This window comes from Eleginops maclovinus, chromosome 3 (assembly GCF_036324505.1).
Source record: "Eleginops maclovinus isolate JMC-PN-2008 ecotype Puerto Natales chromosome 3, JC_Emac_rtc_rv5, whole genome shotgun sequence".
Lineage (NCBI taxonomy): Eukaryota > Metazoa > Chordata > Actinopteri > Perciformes > Eleginopidae > Eleginops > Eleginops maclovinus.
In genome coordinates this window covers 3,934,876-3,954,595 of record NC_086351.1, presented here as the reverse complement: position 1 = coordinate 3,954,595, position 19,720 = coordinate 3,934,876, and the positions used below count along the sequence as shown (strand labels likewise).

Sequence of the window (19,720 nt, the reverse complement as noted above, 5' to 3'; positions counted from 1 at the left end):
ACAGGGAGGGAGGTGACCCCCCCCTGCTGGTCCTCCACAGACAGGAGGCGAGAGGTGGCAGTCGAGGTGGCGTCGGCGGTGGGATCTCACTGTGTGATCTTTACAGCTGTGTGTGTGATTGGACGACAAGCAAAGGGTTGGCGAGGAGAGAGGGGGACGAAGGTATAGAGACAGACGAAGGGAGGGGGGGAGAAAGCAGGGGAGGAACAGGGCGGGGCAGGAGCTGGTTGGCCCTTTTTTGCAGAGCGTAGACACTCCCTTTGTATCCTTAGCTCATTCAAATCTACATACACAATATGCAGCTGCCGTTTGGTAGATATATTGGTTTATGTACACAGCAGTGAGAGAACACATGCAAAGAGTATCATAGGAGAGGGGGAGAAAGGGACAAGGGGGGGGGGGGTCAATGTAGAAAGTTGTAAAGGTGCTTTTGCTGTTTTAAATCTTTGGGGCAGTTGTGATGAAAATTGCTTCAAAGCGGTTCTTGTCTTTAAGAGGGCGGGGCGTCTGGAGGTGTGTCTTGCCAGGGATGAAGTGATAGGGGGGGGGGGGGAAGTGGGGGAGAAATAAGTGGAGATGTAGGGGGTTTGAGCAGAGACGCTCCATCGATCAATAGTATGTCTCCCTTTCCACCCAACCTGGAGATGAGAGAAAGAGAAAAACACAGAAAAGTTCAGTTAAATGAACGTGTTGAAGTGTATATCTCCATATGAATGAGGAACATTATTATCTAGTGTAAAAATATCATGTGATTAATCTAGCACCTCTTAAATCAGTGTTTTACTGATGTTTCTAATATTATTTTCAGCTGCTTTCTCTCATATGTTGAGTTTAATTCATTGCAGAAACAGACAAACCTTACAATAAAACAAAGGTTTAACTTATTTCCCCCAAAAAAATCTACGGAAAGCCTCAATCTAATACTGTTCATCAGTTAAAGGAAATCTGATATTGTGCTGTAGTCTAAAGATAAGATCATATCCCTACTAGCGCCTCTGACCCTCACTAATTAACAATACAAATGTTATATCGCACTTTATAACTACGGGTTGTGTTTTTTTGGGAGCTTCATTTAGTGCAGAGACTTCTTTGAGTCTCCTAGTTGTCCAGCACAACCTGCTTTAACAGGAAGCTGGTTAAAACGGGATAAAAAATACATATTGTAGAAAAGATACTGACCTCCGGGGTTCCTACGGAGGAGAAGTTTTCGGACTTCATCATAAACAAAGATGAGGAAACTATAGGGGAATGCACAGAACCACCAGCTGGGCCTGGAAGCAAGTAAAGAGAACAGCAAGGATTAGAAGGACTCAATGAAACATAGAGAATATGTCTTAATATCAAAGTGAAGCATTTGTTTGAATGTGGCCATGGCACTCACTTTAGAGGATACATCCTGAGTGCCACATCCATGCCGGGGCAGTAGGACAGGAAGGCAGCCAGGGCTGTCTCTTCAAACAGGCCAAAGATCAAGATCTTGTTCCTGAGTTGGAAGAACAGAGCAAATATTGAAGAGCAGAAAGAAAATGCACAAGTGAGATGAGTGTCACCCTTTTATGCTTATTTATGCTACGCTTGTTCAAGATAATAGGACAATGATTTCACTGGTATATTTTTTTGCAGTTACGCTCCTCATTTATATGTCAAATGATGTACTTAGACACCTGGACCAGATGCAAAAATCTAGATCTCCAGGGGTTTGTCCTAAAATAATCTACAAGATCTGACATAAAGTACACATACCTCATGCCCTGCTGGAACACAGAGTTACGCCGGGTCTTGCAGATGATCACATCAGCCCACTGCACGACCACGATACTGACGAAGAAGGCTGTGTGGCATGTGAACTCCACAATCTTCCTCTGCTCGTATGTCTGAGGGCAAGAGAGTACAGGACCTCAATGAGATAAAGGAATAAAACCTGCCGGAAAATCCCTTAATCACACTCAACCTACACCCTTACCCATTGCTGTCCATAGCTGTCTTCCAGGTCGTTGACAGAGCGGTCGTCCCAGTTGAGCCTGATGCCGACTAGTCGACTGGGCAGGAAACCATTTTCAGCCAATATCACAAAGTAAGCGAAGAAGCCTCCAAGAGCCTGGATCATACCTGAGGAGAAACAGACAGAGAGGTTAAGATACAGATCTAGAGATTAATCTATAAAACACAACACTGATTTCTTTACAGGCAGTAGAAGTAAAAACAAAACAAAGAAACAAGCAAACATAGCCTTAATCAGTGGCGGCCATCTTTGTTTCGCTTACCAATTTGTCCGTAAGCGATGCTGATGAGCCTCTCGTTCACCAGCTTGTCCCTGAAGGGGTTCCTGGGCTGACGCTTCATGATGTCGCTCTCTGCGGTTTCATAGGCCAGGGAGATAGCTGGCACCTGAGGGGAGAGGGAGACATGAGCACTTTTAGTATATCATGAATAGGCCTGGAGCAAGTACAAACTCTTTGTGGACAATATGCTGTCCCAGAAGTGCTGGCTGTTTGATCCGCTCTCACCATGTCAGTTCCCAGGTCAATGCAGAGGATGGTGATGGTTCCCAGGGGCAGGGGGATGTTGACGATAATGAACAACAGGAAGGGGGTGATCTCTGGGATGTTGCTGGTCAGGGTGTAGGCGATGGACTTCTTCAGGTTATCAAAGATCAAACGACCTGCAGGGAGGAAAACAAACAAGTTACATCAGGAACTCAGTCAGGCTCTCTGAAACCACACGTTCATGTTAGGGTTCTCGGGGGTCTTCTGACCTTCTTCCACTCCTGTCACAATGGAGGCAAAGTTGTCATCCAACAGGATCATGTCAGCGGCCTGCTTGGACACGTCTGAGCCGGAGATACCCATGGCAACACCGATGTCGGCCTTTTTCAGAGCAGGAGAGTCATTCACACCGTCGCCTGTCACAGCCACAATAGCACCCTGGGAGAGAGGGAGGAGGTTGGAGATTTGTTGAATATATTCATCCATCATTAACCATGTGGTAGTTTAAGTCAGACCTACATATCTTAGAAATCTATGCTAAAGCCAGATTCTTGATTCATATGCCCAGCCATGAGTCACTACTTTATGACAAATAAAAACAGTATGGGTGTCTCTTTAAAGCCATCCTGATTGGAAAAAACTCAATGTTTCCAAGACCTTAATAGATGTATATATTTGTAAAAGTTAAAATAAATTAAACTGTCTAAATCTATTCGAGTGTAAGCATTAATTATTTTAATTTAAAAATGTTAAAAAAAAAATCCAAATTCAGATGTAAGAAAACAATCACTTTTAAATTGGAATAACATATTTCAAATGTAACAATTAATAAATACATTTTAATCAAATGAAACTGATATAAATGGTATTTCAAAAATATAATCAAAGTATCTCACAGTTTTTTTTAATGAGATCCTCAATCTACAACTCACTAGCGCCATCTGCTGTTGTAGAAGTAGAATGCTACAGTCCCTGGATGTACTGCATATAATAATATCATGATTTTATCTTGTTATTTTGTTTTATCTTAGCCACAGAAAGCAACACTAATTGGGTTAGAGATTTGACTCCTATTAAATAGGGCAGCACAATCTGGAAAAAATAACTAATCAAGATTATTTGATTGATATTGCAATTGCGATATGATTGAGGATATTGGAGGGATTGATAATGTTTTGATTATTATTGTCCTTATCATTGAAAGCTATGTTAAATGATCAGGGTGTGATCTACACTCTACCATCTTATTTTTACTCATATTCAGCCTCTAACAAATATTATGCTTCCTAAAATTTGAATATTGCACTGTTCAATATCGCATTTTCAAGATGATTTCAATTAATTGTGCAGCACTACCATTAATTACTTGTGGTTTTGTTATTAAAACTGTCAGAAAGAGCTCTCACCAGTCTCTGGCAGCCCTCTACGATGATGAGCTTCTGCTGAGGGGAAGTCCTGGCGAACACAATCTCTGTGTGGTTCCTCAGGATGTCGTCCATCTGATCCTGAGACAGATCTTTGAGGTCTGTGCCGTGGATCACACAGGCTTTGGCATCCCTGAACACACAGCGAAGCATTGATGTTAGTCTCGTAATTTAGCATAACTTTAACGACTCCTGGTATGTTTTTCTCTTTCTTTACCTGGGGTTGACCTGGCTGACGGGGATGTTGAGACGAGCTGCGATGTCCTCCACAGTCTCGTTGCCCTCGGAGATGATGCCCACTCCCTTAGCAATGGCCTTGGCAGTGATAGGGTGATCTCCAGTGACCATGATGACCTGAAGACAGCAACAAATATAACATTAGACGATCTCAAACGCACTTTGATGCAGAACTTTACAATCAATACAGGAATATATAGATCAGAATCAGATTTATGTAGGTTAACGTAGGATTTGCTTTTGCGTATAATGCTGCATACACAAACACAGTAAAACAACTGTGGTTTTAAAAGGAACAACAGAGAACTATTAAAACAAAAAAGACATGCTTAAATAACTGTAAATATACAAAATAAAGCAAAAAGTAAGAATAAGAACAGGAAAATCACTCTGAAAAAATGTGCAGTAAATTGAAATTGGGAAAGCTTTGCAGTTGTTGAAGTGGTAGAGTTGAGCAGAAATGTGCAAGGTTCACTGTATTTTCTATGAGGAATGGCTCACGTGTGAGTAATTTTCCCGATGTGTTAATGTGTCAGTGGTTAATGATATATTGGCCGTGTTAAAAAACCTCACCTTGATACCGGCAGATCGGCATTTGCCAACAGCATCAGGCACAGCAGCACGGGGAGGGTCGATCATGGACATGAGGCCGACAAAGCAAAGGTTGTCTGTCTGGAAGTTGACATCATCCGTGTCAAAGGCGAAGCCCTTGGGGTATTGATCCTCTGGCAGCATCATGTGGCAGAAACCTGGAGGGGAAGGACATGTGGGATTTAGTGTTTGATTTGGTAAAAAGAAAATAATATTTGTTTCAGACTTCGCTGAGAGCTCATTTCTATCTAAAAATGACAATTTGTTAAACCCTGGTTTTATTATTCAACAGATCTTTAATCAAAAATAAATCTGATGGTCTTGAGCCGTCACACATTTGTTTGCAGTTACCTCTAATGTATGCTTATGGTTTTTAAGCTATAAAAATAAAGGACACTACTATTACTACAACTAAGTCCTTTGACTCTCCTGTCCAATGAAAACTAAGCGCTACTAATTCACACTGGAATATGTTACATTTGGGCTGAGACAAGTCTTTCAAAATAAAAACCAGGGACAAAACAAGTGACACCAACAAACATTGTCGGCAATAACAAAGAATCTGAATGAAATCCCTGTTGTTGCTTGTTAGGGTGAGGCTCCGACTGTGCACACCCTGTCACCCAGTTCCCTCTCTCCTTACCCAGCACTCTCTCTCCCAGGCCTCCCAGTTCCATGTAGGCGTTCTGGAAAGATTCCTTCAGCTCCTCGTCCATGGGCTGCTCCTTGCCCTGCACCAGGATGGTGGAGCAGCGGTCCAGGATCCTCTCGGGGGCGCCCTTCATCACCAGCAGGTAGCGGTTATCATTGGTATCCTCTGTCTCGTGAACTGAGAGCTATAAGGAGATCAGAAAGTTAACTTGATGCATTGAATAGGGTGTTTGCATATTTACTTTTCGACTGTAACATAAGAAAGAATGTCTATTATTTGATCCCCACCTTCTTCTTCTTCTCATGCGTGTGTTGTTCTATAGATCTGGTTATGTCTTGCTATCTCTTGCTTACCTGGTATTTGTTGGTGGAGTTGAAGGGGATCTCGGCCACCTTCTTGTTCCTATCCCTCATGGCTCTCACGGAGCCGCAGGACAGCTCGATGCACTTCAGCAGGGCGGACTCTGAGGCGTCTCCGGCCACGTCACGCTTGAGGATGGGCAGAGCATCTTGTCCTGCTTTGAACTGAGCGCGGTTACACAGACCAGCGACACGAGACAGAGCCTGCCAAGTCGCTGAGGTCTTGTCGAAAGAGGCACCTGGAGAGATAAAAGAAGAAGATGATTAACCTTCATGAATTCTCATCGTCTACTCCCCGGTAGACCCCCATACACACAACTACCAGGAATATGCCACCCCTGTCGTGCAACGACAAGGCCTATATGCAATGGACTGTGCCCTGTCTTCGCTCACCAGACTGGTCCTCTGTGGTGTCGGCCTCGTGGATCTGGTTGTCAAACCACATGTGGGCCACTGTCATCCTGTTCTGGGTCAGGGTTCCTGTCTTGTCGGAGCAGATGGTGGAGGTGGAGCCCAGGGTTTCCACAGCTTCCAGATTCTTCACCAGGCAGTTCTTCTTCGCCATACGCTTGGCAGTCAGGGTCAGACACACCTGCAGGCAATAAGAAGCAACAAAATAAATACGCAACCAAGCAACAACAAAAGATTAAATATAACTAAAAGGAAGAAGAGTAAAGACAAAGTAAGCACGTCAATCAGCAAACTAACATATAATAATACAATAAAGGAAATGTTATTTGTCCAATCGAGCTACAAAGTCTCCAATACAGAAGACGTATAATTGGCCTTTTGAGTATTTTATATTCGTCCACTCACAGTGACAGTAGCCAGCAGCCCTTCAGGCACGTTAGCCACAATGATACCAATGAGGAAGATGACGGCCTCCAGCCAGCTGTAACCCAGGATGATGGCCAGGATAAAAAAGGTAACGCCCAGGAAAACAGCCACGCCGGTGATGATGTGGATGAAATGCTCGATCTCTTTGGCGATGGGGGTTTTGCCGGTCTCCAGGCCAGAGGTCAGAGTGGCAATGCGACCCATGACTGTGCGATCGCCAGTGCAGATAACAATGCCACGAGCCGTACCTGGTTTGGAGAAAAAGAACAGAGACATAGCATTGTAAAATCGAACTGTGTGGACACACACACAGATAGCATGTTATATTATTGCAGAGGAGACCATACCTTCAACACAGTTGGTGGAGAAGAAAGCAACGTTTCGGGTCTCAAGGGGGTTGTCATGGGTACAGTCAGGTGACCTGCTCTGAGGCTCTGACTCTCCGGTTAGGGAAGAGTTATCCACCTGAAGGGAAACAGAGAGAGGGAAAACCATGTAGTTACAAAATAGAAGAAGAAAGACTTTGAGTATGTGCGTGTATATTATTGGTCTATATTGCATCATTCTTTCATGGGCAACAAAGACCAGAAACCAGAGGAGCAAGATGATTATATGTCTGTACGTTGAACAGAGATATATCTTAGTTTGTATAATAGGGACAATATGGAACAAAATGGGATGAATCTCTATATATAATATCTTTGACTCCTTCATCAGTTTGATATAATATGAGATGCAATATGTGATTTATTTATTATGATTTTGCAAATGTGGTTGTAACAAGACCTCTTTAAAGGGCTAACATGACAGATGAATAGCATAACAATATTTAAGTAATTCATGTTAACGTGAAAGTTCCCCAGTTGATTACTTTTGTGCAAACATGTGATCAGACATTATCTTATGCTAACTTTTTGTAAATCGAGGAGAAATCCAGTGAAGTTTACAGTATGAAAGTAGTATGAAATGTCATCCTAACTTTTCTCTTTAGATCAAGAAGAAAAAAGTGACTTTTGTAAAGTCGTGTATAAGAGATTGTGTACCTTGCAGCCGTGAGCAGAGACCACCCTGATGTCAGCAGGGATCCTGTCTCCTCCCTTCACTTCCACCAGGTCTCCACCCACCACTTCCTCAGCATTGATCTGCACTTTCTCGCCTTCACGGATCACCAAGGCTTGCTGCAGGGAGATATGAGCCGGGGTTAGAAAAACACACATACCATTCAACATCGCACACTTTTACATCCAGCTACATTAATAAACTAGCTGATCTTATGTGCCACAGTTTACATCTTCCTCTTAAGTTATTCTTTAAATCAATAAATAATCTGTTAAATTGTCTTTGTTGTGTAAATCGTCCACTCTTAAGCTTTCACGCTTACAGTAGGTTGATCTCTAGTGAGCAAAACACTTCTTTACCTGAGGCACCATGTTCTTGAAAGACTCCATGATTTTGGAGCTCTTGGCCTCTTGAAAGTATGAGAAACAACCAGTGATGACGACGACAGCTGTGAGCACAATACCTAGGTACAACTGGAGAGAGAGAGAAAGAGAGAGAGAGTCAAACATATGCGAGTATTAGATACAGTGTGTGTGATGCTGAAGTCGTTGTGCTGAGGTTTTTCTCTCTAGATCTGAATATGTGAGTGTATGCTTTGCTCACATTGTCTCCTGCAGGATCGTCCTCGGTGGCTGCCTGGATGGCGTAGGCCAGGAAGCAGAGGATGGCGCCGGTCCACAGCAGGATAGAGAATCCACCAAACAGCTGGCGACAGAACTTGACCCACTCCGGGGTGGTGGGAGGAGGGGTGAGAGCATTGGGACCATCCCTGATCAGATACTCTGCTGCCTTGGCATTGGTCAATCCCTGAAAGGAGAACAAAGGAAGTGAGGTGTGAAGGTAGCAGAGAAAAGCAACACAAAAGCACCTTTGTTAAGTCCTATATTTACTTAGTAAGGACAAATACTTTGGAGTTCAGGGGACGGAACAATAGTTAAACACTATCATAAATGAAGAAGAATATGCCACCTGGTGGTCCACTTTGAAACAGGTCTCAAAACATGGCGAGAGGAACAAATAACGTCAACTCACCTGGACGATGTCAGTCTGGAATTTCCTGCATACTTCCTCTATAGACATTTTATGTTCCGTCTAAAAAGAATAAAGAAAACAAAAGAGAGAAAATCAAGACTTTGCCTAAAACATTATGACTAATTATGATAAAGTAATTGCAATGTTTCGCATGCAAGCAAATGTTGCTGAAAACTGTCCAAATTGAAACTAAAATGTTGCTAATATTTTGCTTCTTCTTTCTTTTGAATTGCTAATTAACTCCATGCATGCAGTTCACCTGAGAGATAAGAGTATCAGGGCAGCCACATATGGCGACCCAAGTGTTTCTTGCGCTGGCATGTGGGATCGAAGTGACGACCTCCAGGTAACAAGTCACCGCTTCTTACCAGCAAATATGCTTTTTTTTGGCCTGCGTGACAAATATTTCCCTTTTCTCCAACACAGTTGCTATCAATTCACTTTCCTTTACTTTGTCCTCAGAAAGAGGATGCATGGATGCTATAGAAATATTTGAATTTAAGGAGGAGTTGTAAATGCCAAATGAATCAGCTTTAAGATTGACAAGATTGAAAGTGAATTGGTCTCAAACTCGTTTTGTGCCAACATTTAATTCCACAAGTATTCACAAAAAGAGAAGGTTATACTTACAATGGGAACCTCCTTCTTGAGGTCGTCCATGTCCTTGGCCCCCTTCTTCTTCTTGGGGGAACGGTCATCTTTGTCCTGTGTGGTGGCAACGCGGTAACTGTCTGACCGCCCATACTACAGACATACACATATGTTTTACGCATGCTTTGGGACTAATTAAGGGGGATAAGAGCCTTTCGCCTTTATGTTTAACCTTAGCTGGTCACTGGGGTGATGGGATGGTGGGAATCATAATGAGTGAATAAAACAGTACTGGTCTCTGATAATGCATTAAATGCTTTATCTGTTCAGAGAGGTGCGTTCTTGCAGTATTTAGTCTGCAAACAAAAAAAGCCAGCGGGCTTTATGAATTACCCTTAAGGCTTTTCTCTTTCACTGCACAGAAAATGATGTTGTACCCTTGTGAAGTGGCCTTGTGAAGTCGCCTGTATTTGTCAATTATTGTAAGGAGGCTGAAGAAGAGCATTATAATACAAACCTATTAACTGTTAAAGACATGAGAGAGAATGCGTTTCCCTGGTAGCTCTGTTATAGCTGGACATAAACATCTACATAAAGTAGGACCACGCATTAAAGCCTCCTTCCTGCACTGCCACATCCATGTGATGTCTCCACTGACCAAATCATTCTCGCTCTTAAGCCCACATCAGAATGTAATTAGGTTCAAATGGTTTAACCAATCATGTTTCAACTCATCCCCTTACGGTCTTTTCATTTATCTTCATGGAAGGACACGAGAGAGAGAAAGCAGAAACCAGAGTGTACACTCATCAAAGGTTTTCTAAATAGATTCCAGTATGTTTTACACATCACAGACACTCTGATGTCTGGATTAGAAGTAAATGATGTCTTTGGTACGTTGCACAGACTCATCAAATGTCCTCGTCCTCTTCGGGCTGCTTTGCTGCACTGCCTGCTGATTCCAGGTACTCTCCTCTCTATAATTGCAGCCTCAGAAATCGGCTTATCTTGTTAAACTGGACGTGAGTGGACTATTAATAACCCTGATCTTCCTCGGCACTGCACATTCTAGTCCCTTTAGGTCTATAAGTGTAACTCTAGCCTGTTGTCCGGAAGGAGAGCAGCTTGAGTCCGCGGCCAAATCAATACAAATGTTCCTCATCAGAGGTCAGAGGTGACATGGAGAGGCGACAATCACTCCCAAGAGGTGTGAGCGGGTCCTACAGGTCAGGCCCTGCGTGGACACAGGTCATAAAGGAAACTGCCCATGATCAATACAGTCGGATATATGATGGCTGGACGAAGTAGCAAAGTCCAGCTGATACAGACGCCATATCATTTACTCTAGAGACAGAAACATCAATACCTATCATCTGATAATCAATGACAACAATCCTCCTAATACAGGTATGTGTGTGTCCAAAGACAAGGAAATTAGATAAGAGGTATTGACTGCGCCGCGCTTCACAGTAAATCAAAAAACAACTGTGTGCTGAAATAAAGTCAGCACCCTCCAGTGGTCGGATCAGGTAGTAACATTATGACGAGGGCAGCATACACACACAACTGCTGCTGCCGCTGCTGCTGCTGGACCAATTGGTTTGCAATCGTAGCGCAGTTGTGAACTAGAGAAGAAACTCAATTTGTCCATTGACATAATGCTTTGTATGTTAACCTTTAGAATTTCTCCTCTCAGATTTGAACTATCTAAAAAAGAACCAGTGAGGAAGTATGAATCGAGATCAGAAACCTCACACCCCAAAACCACACCAAAACACACACACCTGCAGTGCCACAAAATGGAACCAAGGACCCATGCATATCCCACTTTGTGTGAAAACTCTTGTGAAATCTTTGCCTCCTCTTTCCACAAAGACCTGTCTTTCTGGTTTCTCTTAAATCAATAAAAACAGCCTTCATGAAAGAACACGTGGATGACAACTCTCACTCGCTTTAATTTTCAACAACCGCGACTGAATTTAAAGCAAACAATAAAGTCATTTGTTGGAGCATGTCAGTGCGGGAAGGAGCTGTGTGACCTGACTACAAGTGCACACACCCACATGCAAACACAGAGTGCTGCAACAAAAGAGCAGGTGAGCAAATCTCCTGCCGCAGCAAGACCAGGCAGGCCTGGGGAGAGGGAGGCTGCGAAAGGAGAAAGTGATGCAGTGGAAAAACACTGCTGCTCATCCCCTCCGAGACCCACCCTGGTTGCGTGTGTGGGTGAGGGAGAGGGCACATGTATTTATTCAATGCGCCTCCATTTAGGGATGAAAAAAGGTGTTGAACAATCTGGGTGGTTACCAATTTACTGATCAGCTCAGATGACAGACTGGCAGTCACAGTTCATTGGTTTGAAATGTTGTTGTTTGAAATGATGAGGAAAGCAGCAAATACGTATTTAGGGAAACTTGTCCGCTCATGGCGCACCTGCTTTTCTCAGATCACTGAAACTGATAGTATGGACACACACACAGGTGTTTATCTCCCTATCACACACATATGCCTAGACAATAGAAAAAAGGTTGGGAGGAGTGCTTAACAAAGTGCAATGTGGTGAAAAGTAAGAGAGAGATTGGATGTTAAGGCGGTAGATGAGAGACACGCTCCGAATAGGGAGACATCAGTGGGAGGTGAGAGGCCGGGAAAGATAAACAGGTGGAGAAAGGGACGGCGAGAGAGAGTGTGAGTGAGTGAGAAGAGCCATTGTCACCCTTCTCTCATGCCTCTAATTGGGTATTGACCAGCAGTCTTGGTCTGCTGGCTCTGTGTCAGCGTTTGACCCACAGTGACCCCACTCTAATAGATTGCAAAACCTTTCTTATGGTATGTGTGTGTGTGTGTGTGTGTGTGTGTGTGTGTGTCACTTGTGTTTGAATATGTTGATTGCATTCTGGAGTGAGTGTGCATTTGGGACTGAGGCGTTATCAGCATGAAGAGAGATGACGGATTTATCTTCAGTTTACAGTATGTTAAGTGCATTGCTGGCTTTGTGCATATGAGTGTGTTGGCCTCTCCTTTCCCCCTTCCACACACACCCTGATAAGATTTGTCTGTGGTGCACCTAAATATTCCAAAAGAAACAAACGAGTAAAAACGGTTTGTCTGGCTGTGTTTTATAGATTGTTTTCTATACATCTTTCCGTCATCTCCACCTGCAGTGTTTAATCATACAGTGTCGAAAGATGGAGGCAACTTTGTAAACAAACACAAATTGAGTATCCTTTCATTTGCAGGCAACAACAAAGTGTGTCTCCCTGTTTGTGGGTGTCCAGCTGTCTCACAGTATTCTGGGTAATGTAATGAACCCCCCCCCAGGTTCTGAGGAAGGAAACAGAGCCTCATGGCTGGAATTACAGACGCCTGATCTCCCACAGACCAACAGACTGATGGACTGACGCATCTCTGACAATCCTCAGGAAATGGAAACATTGGATGCTCCTCTATGGAGTGCAACCAGCCACACCCGGTAACATATCGGCTTATTAAAATAAAATATCAATAAATCCATATAGCCAATTGCTTCCCATATCCGGTTGTGTGTTTGTTTGTGTTGATCGTAAATTATTCTGCTCTGGCTATCCAAACATAATCTTGCTCTGATGAGTGAGTGTGTATGGAGGTGAAGTAACCATGGTGACTGTGATTGGCATGGTGACAAAGCTCAGCAGTGGCCAAGTGCTCCTCACTAGGATCCCCTGATGTGATCCGAGACAAGAAATAATTGATGCATCTGTCACTGGACACTGTATTCACTGCTGTATAATATAGACAATTGATTCGAGGAATTGGTGCATGCTTGTGTCTGTCTATGTGTGTGTGTGTGTGTGTGTGTGTGTGTGTGTGTGTGTGTGTGTGTGTGTGTGTGTGTGTGTGTGTGTGTGTGTGTGTGTGTGTGTGAGCAGAGGTGAGTCACTGTGTTGGCTTCAGCCCGTATGAGCAGCGTCTACACGCATTGCGGCAGAAAAATGGAGAAGGTGAGTGAAGGATGTAACTGCCTCTCTGTGTTAACACTGCATTTTCCAAAAGGAAGAGAACTGGCTATGTTCGAGAGAAATGTCGCCATACAACTACATAGTTGCTCCATTTTGGCAGACTGTAATTAAGCGATAATAATCTGTTATGGCGTGCACGTCACCATTAAAAGTACTGTTAAAAAAAAACTGTAGGAGTGGCAGCTGAAAGAACGTTAAAGGACAACGGGTCGAGGCATGCCCACCGACTGCCATGGTGTGTTTCTTTCATCCCCTTTCTACTTAGACACAAAAAAAGGTTTGTTTTTCTTCATGTGGAACTAGAAAAAGGAAGTGTTTTTTTAATGGTAAATTTGTTCTATTGGCAACCAGCATAAAATAAGTCACACAACAACCACTTCCTCTTTGTGCACTATGGCCTTGTTACCTGCTTTCCATGCTGACCATGACTGTAAAATATACTGCTGAAATAGAAAAGCAACACATTGGTTTCTTCACAAGCCAATGATCTCGTCTTTACGGTTAACATTAGATGGATATTTGGGTCTAATCCATGTCATCGTGTAGTAGTTTAGTGAGATGGCTGAAGCCTGTTGCTTCATTCATAAGGACATGTGCGTAGGTCTGTCTGTGAGAGAAGCCTATGCACATTCCGAAGAATCTATTATAAATGGCTGAGTGTTGCATGCTTAATTTAATTAATGAACCCTCCTTAAAATTCAATTCATGAAAATGGAATTTCCAACATGGATAAATTAATAAAGAGGGAACAAAATACGTAATAAAAATAATATTTCTGCCTTTATGAAAAGTGTTTGAGCGTTGAAATGTGAATTAATTTCTGCATCTGCAGACATACTGATGCATGTGGTGTGTGATTGTGTCATTGCGTGCGTGTGTGTGACCTTGCAAGGTCATAGGGCCATCTGCTGTTTCCTGCAGCAGGATGGCAGGCGGGGGGCAGTAGTGGGGGGTCAGGCGGTGGACCGAGGGACATAGCTGTTGGGATTAGCTAGTCTGATTACTACAGTGGATTAGCCCATGAGCTACGCCCTCTCTTTGTCTCTCACTATCGCTCTTCTCTCTCTGCAATCCTCTCTCAGGGAAATCCAATGTGTAAATGCAACCTCCACATTTATCATGAGGTCTTGGTGCTCTATCATTTTGGGAATGTCGTCTAAAAGTACGGACTAAGCAAAAAGATTAGATTGTTACTTTTACCAGACGCTAAGGATTTGAATTCTGTGTGAAATAAACTGTTAAGATATTTGTTTCACTTATCTGCAGCAGCCTTGATAGTGATAGGAACGTTTGTCTTTTTATTTAACAAAACGATCAGATATCAAAAGCAGGAGATACCAGATATCCCACATGGAGAAGAAAGGGAACATATGAAGATCTGTGTGGCTCCAGGGGACGGGGCAGTTAAAATGAGACCTGTACATGTCATGTATTAATCTGATGGAATGGTAGGCCTATACGTAAACAGAGAAAGGAAAAGATGGTGGCCGCTTAAGCGCAACATAAATTCTTAATCTCTGAACCACATAAACATATAGGGACGGGAGAGATTACCTCTCTTTAGCTCTCATCATCCTCAACCCAGACCTAAAATGTAACAGAAGTCCTTCCACTTGCTGCCCCTCTCCCCTCTGATCACTTCTGTCCATCTGTCACCCAACTGAGACAAAACCCAACTGTGTCTTCAGTTCTTTACAATGCACCGTCCGCTTTGAGGGTTATATGTGCGCTCTGAATGGGGCCTGGTCTAGATTGGTGTCGTAAATCTTAGTTCCTTGGTGCTTGTAGTGAAGATGGCATCTGGCCATGGTGTGACCGGGGGCACCTAGGACTCCTGAGCAAGCATCTGGTCACATGGCTATATCCAGATGTGCACACACGCACATTCATGCTAACATCTGCTGACTGCACAACAAGAGCAAATACCCATTAACATTTGACATGTGTCCCTTTGTGATTCCAAACCAGGATTGTTGTATTTAGTATGTTTGAAAGGAAGGAAAACCATTCATAATTCTCTAGTCAGAAAAATAACTACTATGATTCTTAGAAGATATTTAAACTTCTTGGCTGAACTGCAGCATTACATCAAACAAAGCAAATGCTCTGTCGTAAAATGATCTGTTTTGGATTTTAAAAAGCCTTTGTCAATTGTGGCTGCCCATTGTTACACTTTGGTGTATTCACACAGGGACACACACACATCTCCAGGACAACACCCTGAATTAGTCATGTCGTTGTAGTCAGGCAACCTAATCCCTCTGAAACGCTTTCATTATGGGAGACCATTAACAAGTTAATGTTGGAAAACTGTCACTGTGCCTACGGTTATCTGTTCTAAAGTAATGTATGAAGGAGACAGTGCTGACCTTTACATTTTATTAGCATTACACAAGCGGTACTGAGCTCACAGCTCAGGCCGGCTAGCTCCTGATTTTCTGCTGAGGCACAAGAAAAATCTGGACTGTCCTTCAGCAGGACTCTCACTGAGGACACTGTACTCTGTACAGCGGATATTATTGATCAGAGACCTACAAGAGCCTTGAAAGGGACAATAGAGGAGGATCCAAAGGTCAGCATATTGACCTTAATTGACCTAGGCCACAGGGCAAAGATATCCCAGCAGGCTTTGCGGTCAGGGAGATCATGCGGTTGATCAGGTCCTATATGGACGAGCTTTACTATTGGTTCCTGCAATGTGTGGGACAGATCAGTGCAGCCTATCCGCAGCAGGTGCAGTGGGGAGGGATGTTCAGTCCTCTGCACCAAACTGAGGGCTGGGCCTCTGCAGAGATCTAACTCCTGAACCATCTTACATCTTACACATGCCTCACTGACCGTTCTAGAAACATTTACATCATGCCAGGTAATTAGAGAATCTAAGGAAGTCTTATAGGGATCTCATCGCTAACAGGTTCTCCTCACTATAATGCATTCAAAGCAGCTCAACCACACCCCTGGTCGCCATGACCTTCTGCACTGGAGCTGCTACTACACCTTCATCCATCTTTAATACCTGCCCACTTTCAAACCTCTCCAACCTCTCCTCTACACCACCATGCTCAACCTTCAGTCAATGTCCTATGAAGATCATCCACTCAACCACATCCCTCCTCTCCCTATCCCATCTGTCTCCTCCTGTCCTCTTGATAACCAATCCTACAATGTGCAGCAGGAGGAAACAGGAGCCACAGTAATGTGAGCCTCAGGTCATTATCCTGTAACAAGATATACGGGCAGGCGGCCCGCCCTCCCCCACCGTACGCCACCGCCATCATTTTAAATCCCTCTCTCATTCTCACTCTACACCTGCAGACCAGCCACTACTGAGCAGCCTTTCCTCCCTCTCTCTTTGTCCCTCTTGCTCTCTCAGCACTGGCACCCTCCCCCCACCAGTGTCACGTGTCTGAAGGTGAAAATCTCCCCCATAGTCCCATCAGCATCCGCCATGTATAGCTGTACCAATGCAGAACAATGGTCAGGGTGGGCAGCTGTGTGACTGAAAAGACATTTCTTTAGAGGTGATCTTCCACATTTAGATACATCCCAGTGCCAGATTAAATTGTCTTTCTGGCATCCCTGACACATGCCCAGGCTTTGCTCTATAGCACCACTGCTGTCTCTAAGCCCTTTCCTCTCTGCGTGCTCCCGATGCCAACCTATCACAGCTCTTTACAGGGAATTTCCACACCACAGGCCCCGCCCCCGATTTGACGCAGGAGGCACGTCGCAAGCGATGCACCCTGCGGCCTTGGGAAAGGACAGCTGGCAGTGCCATCGCACAGTGCACCAATGCAAAATTCACGAAAAAAACGACAGAAAGACCGAAAAGGAAGTGTCGACTGGTGACTTGTGGCATCCATTTACTCGCACCTCGAATCCATCCTTCACTGCACCTCTTCATCCATCTCTCCATCCCCTTTCCGTTTCAGGGTGACCTCAGCAGGCATTGAGTGAAAGTCAAGGAAACACCCTTCACAGATGGCCAGGCACTGTCATATTCTGTTTTATAATGCCAATCTCGGGAGAGCTGCGGCATCTTCCGAAATGCCACCGTCCATTCCTCACAGCAGCGATTCATGCGTAATACTCATTTGACGCAGTGCCCACTAATGCTGCCGGGTTAGCTTCCCCAGCATCCCAGGCTACATCTCTACCGGCAGAGGCTTTCCAGATGCTTGTGTAACTGCGACGACATCGACTTCTGCCTCTGCAGCTGTGCATATCTCTCAGAGCCGCATCATCGCTTGCCTGCAGCACCACTGCTCTGCATTTTTCCGCACACAGACCGCAGTCGAAGATAAAAAATGACAACTCCTTTCTGCATGATACAGAGGGAGGACACTGCGCAATATATAACAACGACACTCGTGTCTACGCCTTGGCATTTCCCGCGAGTGCGGGGTTTTTCCACCAGCCTCCTCCTAATCATTTGCATGACTAATATCTATATCACCAAAAACGAATGCTTTTCAAAACCGCGCAAAGCGGATGAAAATACTGGCGAAAGTAACGTTGTCCTGTACGCATCTTTAATTTTAATTTAATCGGTAGTAAATGTGATCACTGTTAGCGATTATCGAGTAGCTGTTACGTCACAAATTAAACGGGGAATAAGCTGGCGAGGCGCTTATTCCCAGTAACCGCATTATGACGCATGGGCCATCGAAGGTGCTGGGGATGACACTGATGGCGTACACCGGTCAGCATCTCTCCAGCTTCACCACCGAATGCCCCTACACTGCTTGACCCGTCCGGAGAGGGCAGTGGCAGCGGGCTTTACAGCCAGGGAGGACATTAAGGGGAGGGGGGGGGGATGCGCGGGCATGCAGGAGGTCACAGTACATCGTGTTCATCCGTCTGACAATGTCATAAAATGTGTGCCTTCAAATTCAACAACATTTACAAATAGAGGATAAACCACAGGTAAATGAGGGGTGAAGAGAATGGGTTTCTAACAGGTACACCCCCCCCCCCCCCCCCACACCCCACCCCCTCCCTCCATATTACCCGCGCTAGACCTCTCGGTAAGAATAAACCGATTAGGCCTAGCATGGCTCGCAAGGTTATAGTGACAGTAAGGCCTATCATAGACCTGGAATACATAGGATAACCTCTATACCACACAAGTGACACCTTGGCATTGTTCGCAGTTATATAGATGCCAATGAATTGACTGAGTGAGACAAAAGGCATGAGCCAATAAAACGTTATTATTTCGTTTTAACTGTGGGTCAAGTCAAAAGAAGGTTTAACCCAAAACACAGTGATCGGTTTAAAAATGCTGCTTGGTATAGCTGCACTACGGAGGAGCTACTGGCTACATCAATTTGTCGCAGTCTAAGAGACCAGGGTAAAACAGAGGTCCGCATTACAGTCAATGTCACTCAGGCGAACGGGATTTCCATAGAGGAAAAAAATGACATCACTTCAGCCCTTCCCCGTCACGAGTAAAATGTTAAAGCTATTTTCACAGGCCACTTCAGGGGGGCTACAACGCAGTTATAAAGTCGAAATCGTCAGTCTTACCCCCATGTTGGCGCAGTCACTCTTCTCCTCTCAGGTGATGCACGGCTTGAGAGGTGTCAGCCCCTCGCGTTGAATTATATCAAAATGCCTTGCCTTGAAAAATAAAAAGAGAATATGCTCAGTTTTCAGGGTGGCTTTAAATGAAAAATGAGAACGACGTCATGGCAGTTGAACTGACAAAATGCTTTCTTTTTTTTAAATAACCGTTGGCAAACCTTCCAAAAGGGTTCGGCTACTCTGTTTCCCTGGGAGACGTCTTTCAAATGAAATGCTGCGGTCTCAAGCGGAGCATCACGCGGGGCTGCGCTTCCTTCAGTTGCTCTCTGATACTTGCGGTGAAAGACCGGCGAAAACGAAGAGCCTCACTGCTACCTTTTCAGCACTTGATCTCCTTCCGCGGATTTGCCGGTTACCGCAGTACTCCTCTAGAACCGCACCACTCCGCCAGCACAAGAAGCTCCGCCTATAGCAAATAGTGAGCCGAGAGGGGGGCTTTCAACCTGTCACTCATGCAGCTGGCCAATCACAACCCCCAGCGTCCCTTCTGTGATGGGTTCACTGACCAATCGGTTTCATGTCAGCTTATAAACTGGCCAATAGGAGGGCCAGTCTGCCCCTCCTGCTTTACTGCAGAATTCCGAGGCTTGCATCCAGCAGCATCGCGAATCTCTAGGCTGAAATATTTTAAAAATGGACGCACAAGGTTAGACAGTAGCTGTCGTGATTGTGTTTGTTCATCTTTAAATGTACGACACATAAAGTGGATTGTGTGCATTATTGCATGGGATAAGCACCCTTGGATGTCTTAGCAGCCCTGTCATGAGCATGTTGTGCACCTTCATGTAGTAGGCCTTGGTGCAGCAGAAAGACGACACAGTAGTGTAGCCACAGAGTGTGTATATACTGTGTGTGTGTGTGTGTGTGT

General features: G+C 44.4%; 1 protein-coding gene across 2 annotated transcripts; it reads right to left on the bottom strand.

Annotated features, from left to right (window-relative positions):
* Nucleotides 1–386: 386 nt before the first annotated feature.
* atp1a3b (ATPase Na+/K+ transporting subunit alpha 3b) lies at nt 387–19,252 on the bottom strand. 2 transcript variants are annotated; one of them, XM_063878262.1, is made up of 23 exons: nt 19,011–19,252; nt 18,796–18,888; nt 9,308–9,421; nt 8,678–8,737; nt 8,249–8,452; nt 8,005–8,118; nt 7,630–7,764; nt 6,934–7,051; nt 6,566–6,834; nt 6,143–6,341; nt 5,744–5,988; nt 5,382–5,574; nt 4,721–4,896; nt 4,128–4,264; nt 3,893–4,043; nt 2,756–2,924; nt 2,508–2,662; nt 2,265–2,388; nt 1,964–2,109; nt 1,744–1,874; nt 1,382–1,483; nt 1,180–1,271; nt 387–638 (listed from the first exon to the last, which is right to left on the bottom strand). In XM_063878262.1, the coding sequence occupies exons 2-23, from the start codon at nt 18,799–18,801 to the stop codon at nt 610–612; spliced, it is 3,069 nt and encodes a 1,022-aa protein (XP_063734332.1). In that variant the 5' UTR covers nt 18,802–18,888; nt 19,011–19,252; the 3' UTR covers nt 387–609. The 2 variants fall into 2 exon arrangements, with proteins under 2 accessions (XP_063734332.1, XP_063734333.1); XM_063878263.1 differs by having other exon boundaries at nt 9,308–9,382.
* Nucleotides 19,253–19,720: the final 468 nt, after the last annotated feature.

Excerpts from the sequence above, each read along its gene's own strand:
- atp1a3b (XM_063878262.1), bottom strand. Across the intron at positions 7,765-8,004 it reads TCAAGAACATGGTGCCTCAG|CAAGCCTTGGTGATCCGTGA; the intron begins GTAAAGAAGTGT and ends ATCTCCCTGCAG. Across the intron at positions 2,925-3,892 it reads TAGAGGGCTGCCAGAGACTG|GGTGCTATTGTGGCTGTGAC; the intron begins GTGAGAGCTCTT and ends CCTCTCTCCCAG.